Source organism: Tympanuchus pallidicinctus, unplaced genomic scaffold (genome assembly GCF_026119805.1).
Source record: "Tympanuchus pallidicinctus isolate F22 unplaced genomic scaffold, pur_lepc_1.0 scaffold24, whole genome shotgun sequence".
NCBI classification, from domain to species: domain Eukaryota; kingdom Metazoa; phylum Chordata; class Aves; order Galliformes; family Phasianidae; genus Tympanuchus; species Tympanuchus pallidicinctus.
Genome location: NW_026294741.1, coordinates 3002027 through 3021040, shown reverse-complemented (window position 1 = coordinate 3021040; position 19014 = coordinate 3002027). Strand labels below are relative to the sequence as shown.

The 19014-nt window shown below is 44.5% G+C and overlaps 1 protein-coding gene across 1 annotated transcript in view; it reads left to right on the top strand.

Moving 5' to 3' along the window:
* Positions 1-19014, top strand: part of VPS53 (VPS53 subunit of GARP complex) — a 49022-nt gene that overhangs the window by 24599 nt on the left and 5409 nt on the right. Inside the window, exons 13-19 of the mRNA XM_052688531.1 lie at positions 2546-2640; positions 6334-6576; positions 7958-8105; positions 8264-8346; positions 10429-10507; positions 14552-14700; positions 18465-18534. Coding sequence (XP_052544491.1) covers positions 2546-2640; positions 6334-6576; positions 7958-8105; positions 8264-8346; positions 10429-10507; positions 14552-14700; positions 18465-18534 — 867 coding nt within the window. The remainder of the gene's footprint in view (positions 1-2545; positions 2641-6333; positions 6577-7957; positions 8106-8263; positions 8347-10428; positions 10508-14551; positions 14701-18464; positions 18535-19014) is intronic.

Genomic DNA, 19014 nt, shown 5'->3' with positions numbered 1-19014 from the left:
GTGCAGGGACAGTCCCACCACGCAAGTAGGATTCTGTTCTAGCTCATGCAGCAACAGCTCAAATGTAACTGCAGAATTTCTGTCGAAGAAAGAGAGCCTGCCATGGCTGGGTTTTCAGATCCCAAAAAGACCTGCAATTCATATTTTGCCTTGTCAGCCAAGGAAACTAAGTCTGGAGCCATCAGACACCTCGTTGAACTTTCAAATGTCAGTTTTAGACTTTTGCTCCAAAGGTATTACTTCTAGGATTTATATTTGTGGTGTTTTTCATCCGCTGCCTCTGTGTTGCAGGTAACACCTAACTGCTTGTAAAAGCACTGAGTTTCCAAAGCCCTCTGCAAATACTAAAGGAGTGAATAGTGAGCACTCTTGTTTTAATTGGCATGGAGATCAAAGTGTGTGAGCTCTCTATTTTTCACTCAGCAGACAGGCATTTTCTAAGCATTCAGTTGTATGCTGCTTGGGACAGGTAACCTCTCTGTGCTCGGTGACTTCACAGTGTATTTCCAGGTGGTATCCTGATCCGTGATGAGGGCCCTAGGACCTACTCACACCCATGTCCCAGTAATTTGTGGGGTAGTAGCTCACTTTTCAGCAGAGTTGGGTGTTATCCATCTGGATTTTTACATAAGCAGGGCAGCCTTCTGCCCTCCACCAAACACCTCAGTACTTGATTTCCGAAATGCCAGCAGCTGCTTAGTGCTGGTGGGTCGATGGTGGAGGACTCATCTGCTGCTGACACCAGCTGAAGGAGAGAAGGGAAAGGAAGGGTTGAAGAGGAGGAATTCTGAGTGGTAGAGCTGCCCCAAGACATCAGTGCTGAGAATTCTCTTGTGAGTGTAAGAGGGAACACAAGAGTGAGGGGGGGAAAATCCATGTTAAAAAGAACCTCTTTGAGTGATCCTAGCAGTTAGATTTAAACTGTTTACTTTGGATGGTAATGAAAGGAAACTGGGCCAGCTGCAGGCCTCCTTACTGTGACAACAGTAACCTTTTATTATTTCCATCGAACTCGAGGAGGAAATAGCTTAAACATCTGCAGCTTTTGGACAGGATTGCACACACCAAAATACAGCTTCAGCGCTACTGTTAAAAGATTTAGTATTCTCTCCACCAGACATGCTGGGAGCAGCGTGATGCAAAGACACACACAAAAAAGCAGTTGTGCTTTAGGATTCGGCTCTTCCAGCCTGGTAAATCATAAATATAATGTATGGGCAACCTTGTGCTGGCACTGCCATTGCTGAGGCTTGGCGGCTGGAAGGTTTCTGTAATTACCACCTATTGTTTTCCTTCCAGCTCTGATGAGCACGTGCATCTGGCAGAAACAGGCAGTCCAGCAGAGGACTGGGCAGGGAGTGCTGGGCAGTGGCTTTCTCCCAGCGCTGTAGAACTCTGCAGTCCTGCTGCTGCTGGGGAGGTGAATGAAGCAAGGCTCCCAGGGCTGGTCTGGCCTCCATGAAACCATTCTCTTGCTTTAAGTTTGCAGCCATAGGTTCATATCCGTTGTGTCTTTGAGTCTTAATTATTCCTGAGAAATCTTGTGCCTTGCAATTTCTGCAAACAGCTCAGTGCCACCATTCCTGTTATTTAAGAGAGGGTGTCCTTTAGGCTTTCTTGTTTTGCTTTTTTTAATGCTTTAAAAAAAAAAAAGAAAAATCAGCTGGAAAAAATCGTATCTTCGTTGGCTGAGAGCTGATCCTGTCTCTTTGGAATGGAACTCTTGCCTCTCTGCACAGAGTTCTTTGCAGGCAGTAAAAACCTGTCAGCTCGCCAGCAAGCAATGGGGAGAATTGTTTGTCATCTCAAAAATAAAATGTGGCTGTAAGGCAAAGCTTAAAGCCTCTGTCCAGCCTGATGCATGTGCATATTTAAGCATGGGAGTAGACTCAGTGGCTTCAGTGAGATGTGCTTGGCCACTTTACAGAGCACAGTGCTAAACTAAAACTCAACTGGATGGCTCCCAAACGGCCTATGTGCTTAATACTCTAAATGTGACTTCAGAGTAGAACTCTGCATCCCCAGAAACATGTTTTACAGTGGAAGCAATCCTGTAACGTTGCCTGGATGATTCCAAGTGCAGTAATTACATTCCGTTTATCTAAATAATATTCATTCAGATGAAGTCTGTAGTTACTTTCCTTAATGTTCCAAAACATAGGGATTTTTCAAGGTTACTTGCAGATAACTGCTGCATTTCATTTCAGTGGTGACTACTTCTGCTAAAAGAGAGCGGTGAGGTTTCCTTATTTACAAACTGCATTAAGGTTTTATTCCCTACTGATATCTTTTAGCATGGAAAAGTCTTCCCTTGAAGGATACAGGGTGCTTTACAAGTAAAAAAATAACTCTGGAATGCTGACGGCTCTTTCAGAGCGAGGGAGGCTGGGACACACTGACCTTGTCTATACTGCCTTTGGTTATTTGTCAACAAATTTCAGTGCTGTACTTCTGAACGCTCAGATCCTCCATGCTGCTGCATTATGATTTCTCCTAGATCTTACAGGGCAGGTTCAAAGCCAATGCTGTAATTGCTTTCTTACAGCCAAAGAAGCCGAAAGTCCCGGACAATCCTTTCCATGGCATTGTTTCCAAGTGCTTCGAGCCTCACCTTTATGTGTATATCGAGTCCCAAGACAAGTGAGTAATGGCATCCTCTTCCAGTTTTGTTTGCTGTTGAATGTGCTTTGCTGTTGCATTGTTCTGGGTTCCGTACGCAAGCTACAGAAGGTGCATTTCTTGAAAGTTTGCTTTCTTATTTTCAGTTCACGAGCAAAACTCGTGGTTGGAGAGCAGCAAAGAAATACTGAGCATTCCGAGGGCTGTGGATGTTGGTTTCAGCTGAAATTGCCAAAGCCTGCAGGAATGGTGCCCGCTGCCTTTCTGCGGAAGAGGCTTTAGTGTTTCTGAAATTGCTCCTGTTCCCTCTGCAATTCCCACTGCAGACATAGGGCTTCCTTCTGTCTCACATCTTCCACAAATAGTAGGTTTGCTCGTTCTGTAAAATACACAAGTGGCTCCGTGGCAGAGGAGCTTCAAGGTTTGCTTTAAAGAAAGAAGTTATTTGAGATTTTCAGATGAAAGCTGCTGTAGATGAGCTGGCTGTGAGATAACATTATCATTGGTCACAGATTAGGGCTTTGTCAGAGGTTTTAATCCCTAGAACCCTACTTCATTTTCCTCTGACTTACAGCAAAATAACTTCAATGAAAGGCGCTTTCAGCTTGCAACTGGGGGAAGTTTTTAGAACTCTCATCGCATATTTTGTGCAGCTTGATTCACGCCGGGATTTAAAAACCATCCCTGTGACAACTGCAGTGTCAGCTGGAAGAGGAGATAGCTGAAAAAGGTTGAATGCAATCATTTAGTGTGGCTTAGTGGCTGGAAAAATAAAGTCAGGCGGCTGCCTCGTGTACCTCAGCTATCTGTGCCCTTCTGTCTTCCATGAATTTACACACAAGTGTGCATAAGGTAAAGCTCAGAGTCTTGGTTTTGTCCATACTGCATGATATTCATCCTGAGAAAGGCTTCAGAGCTTCTATGCCTAATAATGAAAATTACAATTGCACACAATAGTTTGTTGTGCTGAGGTTGGGTTTCACTCTGTTGTAAAACAAAAGGAAGCAGATTTTTTTTCTCCTTCTCAGCGATCCAAGCACTAACTTGTTTGAATATTTCTGCCCATCTCACTGGGGGCCATTTGAATCCCCATTTTGGTAATTCTACCCCACTGTGCTCCCAATCCTTTCAGTTGCTTTTATTTTTTTTTTTCCTTTTCCTTTTCAATCCTGAGATGTTTTATATTAGCTTTATAGCCACAGGCTGAAAGGAGTTCAAAGAGAAACTGCCACAGTATTCCCCATGCTGCCCTGGCTGCCAAAAATTGCTTTTCTTTGATTCTTCACTCTTCTTTCCCCTTTGAAATTGTGAGGAATCTGTTACTGATGTCTGAAAATGAGGAGTTCCTTAGATAACTGTATGCTGGGTGTCTGGATAAAGGAGGCAGTGTGGCAGTTCACCGTTGGCTTAAGTCTGTGGCAGAAAGCTGCCTGGTTCTTTTCTCCTGAACAATTGTTTCCATACCCATTTAAAGAAACACGGTGCCAAAATCTTTCAGGTGTCTCCTGTTAAATTGCTATAGAAGAGCTTTAAAGATGCTGTTCTCCACTCAGAACTGCAGCGTAAATATCAGATTTCTTAACAGTGAAGCAGATTTCATTTCTTTCCCCGCAGGGATATACGTCTTCAGCTCTTCCTTGTGATCTGCTGGAGCAATAGATGTGTACATGTGTGAGCTAAGCCCTTCTGCTGGAGCAATGGCTCTGTCGGGTCTGCAGTGCAGAGAGGGTGCAGAGTTGTGTGCAAGCGTGCTGTTGTGTTTGTGTTTATTCAGATTGCTTAGAAAACTGGCACTTGCTCTTTGCAGCATCATGAGCAAAGGGACTTCCATAACACCCAGCCCGTGGGAAATATCCTGCCAGTGATCCAAGCTATGTCAGAGCCATTGCCCTTCCCCCCTGCCCAGCTGATGCCAACTGTTCACACCACTCAACAGATCGAGTGACTGGGCACTGTGTTCTTCTTTCTGAAGAGTGCGTAGTTCCTCTTGCAATGGCCAGAGATGCAGAAAAATCACTGAATAAATTGAGTGGAATTTAAAAGAGGAATAATAAGAAGGTTGGGCTTGGAAGCCAGAAGACAATTCTGTTCATATGATTTCATTTCATGTTTTTTCCTGGTTAAGTTTGGACAGTTCTTGCTCCCAGTAGGTATGCTACTGTTAGGAAGTATCACATCTGCACTACCAGAGAACAGAGCCTTTTTGCAGAACCTGCATGGAGAGAATGCTCATTTTCTGTTGCTCTCCTGCCCTCTTTGTGTTTCCTCTCCCAGTAGGTTTTTCTGCCACATGGTTTGTGCTTCCATTGTCCAACACTCACAAAAGGCTGTCAGCCTTCATATTGTCTTTGAGCCAACTGAAACTTAGGAAGAAGAATCACTGACATCAGGTGTGTGCGCAGTATCCTGATGTTTTGCTTGTTTCCATCTTGCAATAAAATGAGCACGTGCTTTGCCAGGCACTTTGTCCAGGTTAGGATCAGAAGAAGCACAAAGTTCTGGCACTGCTCTCCCAGCAATTTGGACAGCTGCATTTGCTTGTGCACCCCATGGACAAGACCTGCGGGGAGGACGGGGGGGACGACAACCAGAGAAATGCAGATACATTTCACTTTGCCTCAGAGTGGAGGAGAGCATGTGGAGTAAACATAATGAAAAGCCATTGACATTCCTCACTGTGCCCTGAGAGCCTGCAAAAAGCACGTGGCTGGTGAGTGCTAAGAAAGCTCCACTTTGTTGCACAGATGGAGTAAAGTGCAGATGCAGAGGTAGAGATGCAGCTGTTTAATTTAGTGGTACTTTTGACAAGGGGCAAGCCACGTCTGTTTTGCTAGGGAACCTGAAGGAATGCTGCAGTTCATAGCACATGTGAGCTCTCCTGCAGCACCATCTGTGTGGTTGGCGTACAGCCACGGGGGAAGGGAGATTTTGCTTCATTGTGGTCAAGTACAATCAATGCTTCAGTTCACTGTTCAATTGCTCTTGCCAGTGTAGAGATCTGTCACGTAAGTTTAGCAGCCTGATGGTTTTGCAGTTCTTGTTGGAACTGTGTATTTGTGGAATCAGAGCTGCTAGAAGTCATCGAAGTCATCTACCTGAATAGCTTCTGAGCCAAGTTCAAGCTTGAGAGTCTTGCTTCACATTTTGGAGCCCTGGCATTACCAGCACAGCTCTGTAGATTAGCTTGGCCCAGGCAGATCATGTGTGCTAGGAGCTCATCCTTTTGGTGCAGTGATCTGTATGTTTACTGGGGAGGAGTCACATCACCTCTCCTTCTGGACCTCTGCCGTGCTTAGAAGTGTTTTTGTCACTATGAAACGATGGAGAGAAGCTTACTGTTACCTAAACACCAAAATGTTTGAGTAAGGACCAGGTTATAATAAATCACTGGCGACAGTAGTAGGTGGTACTCAAACAGGACCACATGATGGCTAATGGAGTGCCATCTCAAGCACATCCCTTTGAAAGCTGAATTCTGGAGGCCACTGATCTGCAAAGTCTGCCTGCTGCTTCTACTGGTGCCAGCAATGAAATCTGAGCGTAGCCTTCATGCACTTGCATCAAATGCACCGACGCAGTCCTCACTGCTGCACAAGGCTTGTGCTGAGATGAGAATGGGCTGGAATTCTGGACTGCTGGAATGTGTTTTTTGGTGTCGTAAGAGGGCTTCTCCCCAACATGTTAAAGTGTCTTTCCTTTGTTTCTCTGTGACAGGAATCTCAGCGAGCTGATCGACAGGTTTGTGGCTGACTTCAAGGCCCAAGGGCCTCCCAAGCCCAACGTGGATGAAGGAGGAGCCGTCCTGCCCAGCTGTGCTGACCTCTTTGTGTACTATAAGAAGTGCATGGTGCAGTGCTCCCAGCTCAGCACAGGTGAACCCATGATAGCCCTGACCACCATCTTCCAGAAGTACCTTCGGGAGTACGCCTGGAAAATCCTGTCTGGCAACCTGCCCAAGTGAGTTGAGCTTCCCAAATGCTGCAGCACGGTCTGGTGAGACATTCCAGTGAGGAGCAGATGCTTTGTGAAGATAATTAATGAATACAAACTTGTTAACACTTAGTTTTTGCTATTACAGAAACCACATAGCAGCATTGTGGCTACATTTACAGCTAGGGACCAAATGGTCACTCATGGCATTGGGCTTCTTTGTTCATTTTGTTTTATTTTAAGGGTTGCTAGAAGTTAGCTTCATATTTGGCTTTGATTAACAGTCAGATTTACAGTTTGTTGGAGTTCCTTTTGAAATACCAGCCCAAGACTTTTGTACTTGGGTGAAAAAAAAATAACATTGAGACTTTCAGCTCTGTTGTGTTAAAAGCTCAGCATCGTGCTCAGATACAGTAATTTATAATGAAGGGGGTTTATTTGTGTGATGCCAGAGTGCTCACCTGTAGCTTTGTGCTCTATGAAATTGTATAAATGCACAAATAAATTATGAAGATGTAAATGCAGTGAAAATAAAGGAAATCATGTGTAGGTCATTACTCAGGTCTTTGAGATGCAGTCACCTTAACTACAGATAACTTTGTATGCTATTTACCATCTTCAGTTTGTTTCCTTGTAAACCTGGAACCATCAGAATGAGTTTTCTGAAGCCAGTAAAGTCTTTCACAGACGGAAGGGAGAGAGTTGTGTCCAGAGAATTGGAAAGATAAATTTAATGTGCATTCTCCATTAGGCATCAGTTGCATTCTTTGTACACCTATTTTTGGCGTGCTCCATTTTTGCTGTCCAAGATAAATAGTGGTGTCCTATTTTTTTTAATGGATTTGGATTATTAATCGTTGAGACGTAGGGAATTTCTTCACTCTGAGCTATTAGAGTTCTTTCTTTGTTGATAGGCTGCAGTTAATCACTGCAACAGAGTGGAAAAAAGCCACATCTTCTGTAATTTACTGCGTTGATATCATCACGTTTTTTTAAATGGGTTACCAAAGTTTCAAATGTGTGTTGACATCTGTTTGGTACTGAGAAGATAAATATGAGAAGGAACCCGATGGGCATTGAGATTTTCCTGTAATCTTTAATTAGATTTTGAGTAACTGACAGTGAAGGTGAAGTTAGCTGGAGAAAGCTGCGTTCAACCAAAGCTGTCCTAACCTAACATGAGTTGTCCTTTTGCCTGAAGTTTTGCCATCAAGTTCTGTCTGTCTTTCTAAAAGATACTCACTAACCAAAATAGCAATTGCACGTTTGCACAAAGAATTACACACTGCACTTTGTTGCGTGAGGCATTGGGCTTAATGGTCATAAAGACTTTTTATGGCACTGGAGTAATTTTGCAGTATGTCTCTGTGTACACATGAAAGCTTTACAGCTTTTGTCTTTTTTCCAGGACAACGAGCAGCAGTGGCGGGCTCACCATCACTAGTTTGCTGAAAGAAAAGGAAGGCTCTGAAGTAGCCAAGTTTACTTTAGAAGAGCTCTGCCTCATTTGCAGTATCCTTAGTACTGCAGAGTACTGCTTGGCAACGACTCAGCAGGTGAGCTTTCCTCTCGAGCACTTCCGAGGTGACACCCAGGTTCACTGACTGAGTTGTGGATGCAGTTTGATCACAGCTTAGGTTTTAAGAAGCTGACTTTTCCAGGATGCAAGTAGGAATTCTGGTCTTTCTGTTGTTTTTTTTTTCTTTTCTAACAGTTGGAAGAGAAACTCAAAGAAAAAGTGGATGCAAGTCTGGTGGAGAGAATCAACCTAACAGGAGAGACGGACACCTTCAGCATGTATGTAGAGCAGATGCATCCTCCCTCCCTATGTCAAACATCCTCATTTGTCAGCCAGATGGTGCTGGAGAGTTTAACCCAAAAATCCCAGTGTCATAGGACCCACTCAGATATGCAGTCTAGGTATAGGCATTTCCTTGGTGAAGGAATGGTCCAGAGAAGGAATGGTCTGCAGTAGTACAGACATCAGATGTAGTTGTTCCTCATCATCCTAGCCAAAGGAACGAGAGCACTGGAAAGAGGAGAGGAAATAGTGAGTTTCCAGTTGAAACATCATTTGCATCTTGGCAGCTCTGTGAGGTAGCTGTTACATTTCAGAAAAGGAAGCTATTTCAGTACATTCCTTCCTGCTTTAACTTCCCACTGTTAATCAGCAGCCTTGTCAGTATGATCAAACCCCGTTTCAGATGACATAAAAGACTGATTCAATCTTACATTCAGGGATTGTAATTGAGAGAAGATTATCATTCATTAAAATAACTTTTCGTGTAATGATGCTAAAAATATTCTCCTCTAGCATCATTTGCTCTCCACTACCATCAACATACAGAATACTTTTTGAGAGAAGTAAATTGAGGCAAAAAAAAAAAATTGTTTTGCCTCATATCAGATAAAAGAAAACCTTGGCAAAGATGGGGAAATAATCCGGATTGCCAGTTCTCCCTTAATCTAAGATTCAGCCCGGATAGCAGCAAGATTATGTTTGTTTCAGAAGACTTCCTTCCTGTGATAGCTCTTGTCTCACTCCAGTGGGCAGGATTCACTGACTCTCCATCCAGGTTTTTCATGTGGTGTTGGGCTCCGCTCCATGCTGCACACTCCCTTTCCTCTAGATAATTCTCAGACTTTTTTAAGAGTGAATCCTTGACTGCAAAATAGGGCTGCTATGTCCTCTAAGCCAAAGCAAGCAAGGTAACTGGGAGTAGAAATAAAATAACACCATGCAATGGGATTTTTCCTATCGTGAGCAAGGCAAGAGTGAGTTCTGCATTTCCCTGTGACCTGTCAGGAGATATTTTGTGTCACTGCTCAGTTTCAGCAGTGGCTGCCATGCAATGAAGTTGGTCCTAGGCAGCTAATACCGCATGTTTTGGAGACTGCTTTAATGTGTAGCTTGTATTTGCTGTTTTAAGACATCTTTAAAGTTAAACTGTCAGGCCTGATGTGATATATCTTGTAGCAAAGACCTTTTAATTGAGGTTCAGTCTGTTCCAGAGGAGAGCACTTTGTTCAGTCTGCTGTCAGTTTAAGTCATAGCTATAAAACTCTCTTTGGCGTTCACTCCTTCAACATCAAACAAGTTGTTTCTCCTGAGATTTGACATCCTGTTACTCAGGGTCATAAAGAAAATAAAATGTTGCTGCTTACGTACCCTAGGAAGGGTTTATTTCATCACAGACAGCGTGGAGCTACCACCAAACACTTTTACAGCAATGGGCTGGGAGGTTTTTACCTCTGTGGTAGGTAAGCATTTCTGGGGGGAGGCTCTTCTTGAAGCTCAACTGAGGGAAAATTGCTGTCACTTAAATCTGTGCCCTGCTCTGTTGTGAGGCTATGGGTGGCCTTTAGAGTCCCTTTGAACTCCTGAACTCTGTAGGCTCTGTTAGAATGCAGGCTGCTTGCTTATGGCCTGGGCTTCCCTCACTGCAAACTCCTGTGTATCTGCCTGGAATTGTATGGGTTTCATTCCCTGCTGCTGAAGTACTGCTCTATGCTGTCTGGAGTGAAGGTTTCGAGTGGCTTCCAGCATAACCAGCATCAAATCTCTCATGGTGTGTTGTGATGCATTGCATTTACAACACATTTGCTGCTTTACAGGAGGTGTGTTTAGTTTGAAATGTAGTCAAATAGGTTTCTCTCCCCATTTGCAACCTTTCGGTCAGCTATAAAAATGTCCTCTCTTATGCAGCTCCTGATGAACAACGTGCAGATTTTCCTGGGTTCTTTTCAGTACAAGTTGTAGCATGTAAATTCACAACATAATGCCAAGTTCATGTAGTAAGTTTTCTTCCTTCCACAGCCAAAGAAACCAGTTCTGACACTGAATTCTATCCTAAAACTTATGCTTGATTCTTTCTCCAGTGTGATTTCCAACAGCATACAGCTGCTAGTGCAGGACTTGGACGCAGCCTGTGACCCTGCCCTGACTGCTATGAGCAAGGTAAGGGTGGATTTGCCTGGGGAGAGGTAACCTTAACATGCACATCATTTACTTAGAGGTCTTGTTTGCTGTGATTGCTTGATTTCATTCTTTACTCTGAGTCTTATCCATATGTTGATTGCTTCTTGGAGCAGCGATTATTGTAGCTATAAACATATCTTTCGCTCCAAAACCTAAAATTCATGTTGGAGCTTTCATTCTTTTGCAGCTCTTTAAACACACAAACAACTGAATACTTTGTGCATCTACCTCCGACTCCCCAGTGCTAATGCTAATGAGAGTCCTCAAGATGTAGAGAACTTTTTTTAGCATGAAATTTCAAATCTCCATTCTCCATTTGCTGCCTTGCTTGTATTCTTTGAGGAGAAGTTTCACTTGGCTGCTGGTTTGTGGCTGTTAGGTGGAGGCAGTCAGAGAGTAATGTGGAATTGGGATATTGAGCCCTATTGCTTCTGTGCTCCCCCTGAGGATGTATGGAGCCATTCCTAGAGAGGCCCACATGAGCTGAGCTGAAGGATTTGATTGCAGTTATGCTGTTGGCTTTTATGTGTTTGAAATGCAGAACTGTGTTTTCTTGCCAAAGTATTGTGAAAACCCAGAGGGCTCTGGACAAAGGTGAAGACAACAAAAGTGAATTGAACTTTTTTTTGTTTTTAAAGCAGAAATATTAAATGTAGATCTCCATTTTGGTAGGATCGTGCCTTGAATTTTACTCACTTTTTCTTTATGATACAGTCCAGCTGTCACCAGCTTCACCACCCCCAGCTAATATTGGAAGTGGAATGCAGCTAGCAAGAGAGCTTGCACAAGTCCCCCACAGAAAGGGGGTTTTTGCTCCAGTAAAGTAACACCATTAGGAAGGGCTCAGTGCTTCAGGTGTCGCTTCTTTGCCATGACAGTTCCTTAGATCCTCCTGAACCCACCCAGCATAGCAGAGCTGGAATCACTCGGCTCTGTTTATACCCAAGTAAACCACAGCCTTGGGAAAGCAGCAGCTGGTGAGCCATTTATTTTTGTCTTTGGAAAAATAGTAAGATGCAGCATATGTGACGGGACTGATGATTTATAAACAAGTGAAGTGCTATAAAATTAACTAAATAAATACTTGTCACTTGTGCACGCATTCCGCTATTCGCTTTATTCAAGTTTTACTAGAGCTGGGTTTGGTGCAAGAGTTTTTCCCTCACCCCCTTCTTCCCTCTCTTTAACATTTAATATTTGGAAGCTTAAAATCTCAGTCTGTACTAAGAGCTGCTGGGCTGACCCGTTCCAGGTTTCTGTACGTGAAGATGTGTCTATCTCAAGGCTGCTGCTCCATTAGGGCTCTCCCACTGTTCAGTTCCTCCTCATTTATTTCGCTCTGATGTCCAGCCCTGATGCCCAGGACTGAACAGTGCTGATCCTTTCTTTGAATCTGATGGACGTTTGTGAATAGAGGATGGAAATTCTGCCAAGAAATGGCTTGCTGCCACACAGTACTTCTTGTGGATAACAAAGCGCTGTGAACGTGTTGTGGCATTTAATTACCTGGTGTGCTTTTTAATTGTTGGAATGAGAAGCAGCTAATCTGCATGAGGTATTTTTGCCCCAATTAAGCTTATGGGTTGCACTGGATAAGGTTTCGTTTATTTGCTGAATTAAACATCGATTTATATGTAAAACTGCATGCAGAACAGGGACTGGGGAATATTTTAGTGACTCAAGTAGATCGCTTGCTGCTTTTAGATTTTGCTGAAAACCTTTTGGCACAGCTGTAATTTCCCACTTCCTTACAATTGAATGGACAGCAGCAAGCCTTTAAAAGCACAGCTTTAACATCTCCAATGTCGTACAAGGAAAACCCAAGAGCAGAGCCATCAGAGCTGCCAGCTGCTAATTAAAGTCAGCACGAGCATGTTGGAGCCGGGATCCAGGTGCTCCCTGCCCCCTGCCTTCACTTTGCTCCCTCCTTGTGCACTGATCCGGGGCTGTGGGTGCTCCCTGTGCCCAGGAATGCTGAGCTGGCAGTGGGATGCTGCAAGGGAGATGTGGTTCATCCCCAATGAATCCACAATATGACCCGTTTTGCTGCAGACACAGGATCTGCTGGTTCCTCTGCTCTCATCCTCTGAGTGATTTTCAGCTAGTGTATGTAAACTATGTGGATATCCCAAGAAAAACATACGGTGGGGGGAAAAAGAGGTATAAATTGAAAATGTCAGGAACAAAGCTTTACCAGAAGAGTTGGGCTCATATTTCTTTTGATGACTTTTCAGTATGTGTATGATTTCTTGCATTGCAGCTACTGGGTTTTTTTTTTGCTGGTGAAATACACACAAAAAGGGCTATTTTTACTGTCCATGCCTTAAAGTCTCGGTTGTGAAGTATTGCTTTTGGAGTGAAAACCAACAAAATGAAAAAGGTTACTCTGTTGTTGTTGTAGTAAGTCAGCTCAGCAGTCCCTTCCCACTTTTTGGCCATTCCTACAGATGGGAATGTTCATCTAGGACTGCTGTCTGTTGAGAAGAGCCAGCACTGAGAATGCCCAAATCCTGAGTATTTTCTTCAGGAGTTGGATATTAGGAAGTGTTTCTTCTCAGAGTGGTGCTGCAGTGGCACAGCTGCCCAGGGAGTGGGGATGTTCCCATCCCTTGAGGTGTTCCAGATCTTTGGGGATATGAAGTGAGGGGACATGGTCAGTGGGGTGGGTTGGGGTTGGCCCTGGGGCTCTGAGAGGTCTTTTCCAACCTGAGTTTCTATGAAGCAGTTGCCTGCTGAGCAGCCTTCCAGAGAAAAGGAGGAATTAAAGCCTGTAGAGCAGGTGACAGGAGAAATATCCCTTCTGAATATGCAGCTCCTGGGAGATGAGCAGTCTGGGTCGTTGGTTGTACATAAGGACAGCCTTGGTAGGATGCGTGCAGACTGTCAGACACTGTGGTTTTGTAAAGAATTTGGCTTCTTTTGCCTGTTAACTCACTGCTGCTGCATGTTGTTTGGATGAGATTGACTCAACTGGGGGACAGAGGAGCTGTAATTAAATTAAAAACAGGACGAAAAAACCCTTTACATGCAAAATTGAGATCTCAAGGAAGAATATTTAAGAACAAATGCCCAGTTGAAAGAAAAAATAGTCACCTTCTGCATCTGTCCTGGTTGTCACATCTTCCTCCTGTTCCACCTCCAGCACGAGGAGCTGCATCTCTCAGCGAGCTCCATGAAGCTGCTGCAGGGTGCATGAACAGCAGCCGTGCTGGGAGCACTTTGCTTGTGTTCCTCATTGGGACTCAGTTTTGTACGCAGATGTTTTGCCAGGGCCATCGTGGTCCAACCCAAGCTCTTCTTTTTTCCTAACGCCTCGTGCTGTGTGTGCTCCTCATGTTTTTTTTCACAGAGCTCTGAGAAAGCCAACAGAGTCACACATCTGGCTGACGGGGGATGGTCTGTTGTGTTTCTGCTGACAGTAAATGAAAACAGAATGAGAGCTTGAGTAATTTTTTTTTTCTTTTCTTTGTGTGCTTGGGCTGAGCTGAAGTTGGCATCCCAACTGGTACACTGAAAGTATTTCAGTGTGAGCTGCATTGCTTTAGAGTGTTTTGGACTTCATTTCTACCTCCTCCACCTATCTGTCATCGGTCTCTCCAATATTAAAGCCTTGGCTGCCGTGCAGGAATCCAGACTTTGCAAGCTTGCAGTTATTTTCTCAAATGCTTGTAATAAGGATTTATATGGGCACTTCATCCCAAAAAACTGGGAGCTGTTAAATATTAAGGCAGCCTAGGGTGCTCCAAAAACCTCTTTTAATGCTGGTGTTTCCCATTACCAGCCATAGTCTTTCTGTTCTGGTGCAAAAAGGGCCGTTCTGGGTCTTCCTTCTTTGCATTTTGTTCTGGTTTTGCTCAGTCAATGCAGTGACAAGGGATATGACCTCGGTGGTGGTGAATTGCAGAGACAGTCTCTTGATAATTCCTCAGAGATCCTTCTGCAGGAAGCTTGTACAGTTTTCCTTATGTATTGCTTGAATCCTGGTGAGTTAAACTGCTTGTTTGTTATCTCCTCTTTGTGCAGATGCAGTGGCAGAACGTGGAACATGTTGGTGACCAGAGTCCTTATGTCACCTCAGTGATTCTCCACATCAAGCAGAACGTCCCCATCATCCGTGACAACCTGGCATCCACCAGGAAGTATTTCACTCAGTTCTGTATAAAGTTTGCAAAGTAAGTTACCAGCGTGGCACAGAATTCCTCTGCTTTTCACCAGTCTGTCAGTACGTGACCATTGTTTGCTTCCTAATGTGCAGGCAGTGCTTGGGTGAAGACCAATCCAGGTCTGCCCCATCCAGGCACATGAGGGAGGGCTGCAAACACCTGCAGCTGCTGGCAAAACTAAAAGATAGTTCAATTTCTTATCTCAAGAAAGGTCTGGAAACATCGTAACGCCCTAAATGCAAATATCTGAGTGTTTTCCAGGCAAATTGTTTGATACTGTGAAAGTAACTGGAAAACGAGACAGAAATTTCCTCTTGCCTTTGTATTCAGGGCTGAGGGGGTCATTCTCCAGCACTTCTGGAAATCCAAGCTTTGAAGCTATGTGTCCAACACCAAAATTCAGTTCTCTGGGAAGATGTTTTCAACTTCTTGCTTGCTTGCCTGAGGCCATTTGAGCTCTGCATCCAATGCCCCAGGGAAAAGGCACAGGAGGACTTGGCCAGTTGTAGCTGCACGTGGCTATCCTGGTAGAGCCTTGGGAGCAGCACCATACATATCATGTGTCTCCCTTTAAAATCTTTCACATTTCATTCAACCATAATAAGCTAATCATCCTGAAATAAACCGTATGGCCTGGCAGTTACTGTGTGGATTTGAGAGCAGTGCTCCAGTTCCTGCTTCAGCAGGAAAAGCTGCAGTAGGCTCTCCTGAGAACCATTAACTTTCGCAGCGGGGAGGCTGGCCTCAGCGTTTCATTCCCCCTTTCTATCTCTGGGTACTCATTAGTTTGCATTAAGGAGCAGTTACTGATAAATCATATTATGACATTGGCCATAATCACTGTTTGAAAAGCTGTCCCAGTGAAAATGTATTGCACTTAAGCCTTTTATGTGGTTATGCTTGAATTTTATATTGCTCACATAGTGATAAATAATAATAAGAAAAAAATTTACTCAGCTGTTCACAGCACACTCATAATACCTCAGCTTAGTTGTCTCCCTTTTAACTTTATTGCTAAGCACATACCCTGTAAGCTCTGCATAAAATACCTCAGTCTCACATACGAGAGGAGTCCAGATCTGAAGTGTGTGCCTTCATCAGAGCTTATTCCATGGAACACCACAGAAAGCTGCCTTCTATATGTTAATGCCTGCATCGCTGTGACCTGCCAGCCACTCTCTGCTCTAATGGATTGCATCAAGGGCTGGGGTTGAGTTACAGGACCACGGGGGAGAAGGCAGCTAAAGTCACCAAATTTAAAAGAGAGATGTGAGCCAAGTCTGGAAGGAGAAGAATTACCGTCAGGAATTGCATCAATCCTCTAATCTCATCTGTCATTTTCGCTTTGTTTTGACCCATGTGCAACCCTCACTGCCCTGAATTAGTGAGAGGCGTGCAGCAGCGGGCCCTGGGGGTTACATGGAGGAGGGCTGCAGCGAGGAGCTCTGTTGGTTTGGAAGCAGAATGCTGAGCTCAGCCTGGGCGAGTCCACAAGGGCTGGGCACGGCGTAGTGCAGCGCTGCGGTGACGCAGTGACACCGGGATGCTTGGGATGACATCCCATCATTGCTCATCTCCCTGCCTGCCCTGCTCAGCACATCAGCGTGAGGGATTGGGAAAACACAGGCTGAGCCTCTCCCAGAGGATGGGAGCCTCTCGCATGCTGTGGTTTCTGTGCTTTAGGTTCCTCGTCTGCTTTATTGTTCCACGAGGGACTTGTCTGCTTCGATGGAGCTGGTTTTACAGCCGAAGCTGCAAATGATTTCTGGCATCCAGTGGAGCTCTGTGGATGTGCAGGGAGTTAAAGGCGTTCAGAGCACAAAACTGTGCTGAGCACTCACTGCTGAACGTGCACGTATCGCTCACATTGGGTTTGCTTCCAAGAGCCAAACTCTGAGTCCTACACAAGAAAGTCGAGTGATTTTTTCTTTTTTTTTTTTCACTTAAGGGCAACTGCTCTTAAAAAGAAAAAGGAAAAAAAAAAAACCCTAAAAAAACAGAGCAGCCCTTGGATCTCATGGTTTGTCTCGTCTGTCCTGCTAGAGCTGAAAAGCTGTTTCCAATAAGACAGCATGAAATAACAGGCATGCGGGGATGGAAGGTCGCTTTCTCCTTCTGCACTGATTGTGGGTGGCCATCCTAAAAGGCCTGGGAATGGTTTTATGTGAGGCAGAGTGCTGGCTGTGAGATACCACGTGGTTATACGGTGCTAAAAAGTTTCTCATGCACAATGTGAGCATCAGCTCCATGTCTGACCTTACAGAGAGCGAGAGCATTGGACCCACGTGCAGATCAAAGGTACAGGGACCTCCTGAGCTCTTTCTCTTGGACACACTGCTGCACCCGGAGCTGGTGGCATTGCCTGAGCTCCAGCTGTGCTCAGCACTCACTAATTGCTTTCTGGGAATCATTCACACACCTGAAAAATGGCCTTCTAAGGTCTAACCTACCTCCTGAGCTATCTCTAAGTGCTTTATTACAGGAGGAGGCAGGGCTTGTTTTTCTCCCCTTATTTACATTCTATTGCCAAGGCTGTTTCTCCAGTGGCCAAATTCAATGTTGTTTAGGGCAGCCCAGTAGCTGGTTCTCAGCAATGGTTTGAACTTGTTCTACTTGATGCCTCTCCAGGAAAGGATGATTCAGTGAGAGGTCACAGCTGTGTCTGAGTGAAGGGAAAGGGAAGGAGATTTTGCTTGGGAAGGCTCTTCCTTGAGCCATTTCGTGCTCTGTGCTCAGCAGCTTGGCATGTTCTATGCCTGAGTTATGCTTTTGTCATTTGTTCATGAGGAAGGGTGAAAAATAAAAGTCCTGGCTTGGAGAACAGGTGTCAGGACAAACAAGACGCTGACGGTGCTCTTTTGTTCATTGGAAGGGAAAAAATAGCTTGACAGATGGGAGGGGGAAACCACACTGAATTCACATCATCACCAAAAGCAGCGCCTCATTCAGAAAACAGACCCAACTGTGAGACCTAAGGACAGAGATGCTGAAACTGAAGAATTGCCTCATGTTGGGACGAGGCCCTGGAAATAACGTGAGCTGCATCCAGCTGATGAGGGCCCTTATCTTCTGCTGCTTTGCCACTGGAGCACGAAGCTACCACAAAGCCTGCTAACAAGAAGCAAAAAGCCAAAACCAAAATTCTGGGATGCTTTGTGCAACGTGGTGGATATTGGGCTTGGCTTCCAGCTTTGCCAAATTCTCTGCTATTGGGTGTATGTACCTTGAGCATCTTCCTGAGTCTGAAAAATAGCAAAATAGGAGAATGTGTTGTTCTGGCTCAGTTGGCTGGAAGCTCTCTGGAGGGATACTGTCCTGCGTGTGTCCCTGCAGACCTCCAGCCATGGCTGGTTCTCAAGTTCAGTTTGTAATATACGTGTTGTGGAATTACTAGTGTGCAATAAAATGTCAGTTCTGGATACAATCTAGATGCTTCCACTCCATGTCCATGAATAGCTGTACTAATCCTGGTGTGTAGAATGTACCATAGTTGGTTTTCTTGTTCTTCAACTTGTGCTGTAGTACTTCATATATAATTTACAGCAGTTCATTTATGTGCAGATTCTCAACTTAAAGATCATCGTGGAGTAAAGCAGAATAATTAATTTCTATTTATTATTCTTAACGTGCCTAGAGTCAGCTAGAGAGCCATGCACCTACTGTGCATTTGTGGAAAGCCAGGTGCTGTTGTGGTCCTGCATGCTTTGTTAGCCCAGCATCCCATGTGATCCAAATACTGACATTAACTGTCATTCTGTGTCTCTTCTTTGCAGCTCTTTCATTCCCAAGTTCATCAACCACCTCTTTAAGTGCAAGCCTATCAGCATGGTGGGAGCAGAACAGGTAAGAAGTAGTAGTTGTGTTCTAAGTAGTATTTCACCATTTCTGTATTCAAGAAGTCCATACAGATGTTGGTAAAAGGGGCAGAATTTGTGTACACTCACTGCCTGCTCAGCCATCAAGCAGAAGGATGCCATGTCCTGCAGGGGCTTTGCCCACTGGCCCCAGGTGCTGGCCCCTTCTGCTGGGAGGAAATGAAGCTGAAGGAGCCAGAGGGCTGATGACAGAGTTTGTGTCCTGGCCAACAGGGAGTGCAAACAGATTTTTGCCTCCTATGATTTTCCTGCTATGTAAGAATGGCCATCATCTTCCTTTCCTCAGAACTGTGCCAGGAGATTGGGATCATGGTCACAAAGTGGGATGTTTTTTCTATTTTGTCCCCAAAATTGCCAAACCTGAACTTGGTGGGAGTTTGGAGTCTTACCAGGCAAGAGGTGCTGGGGAGCCTTAAGGCAGAATGGTTTCCTTTCCATGTAAGTGAGC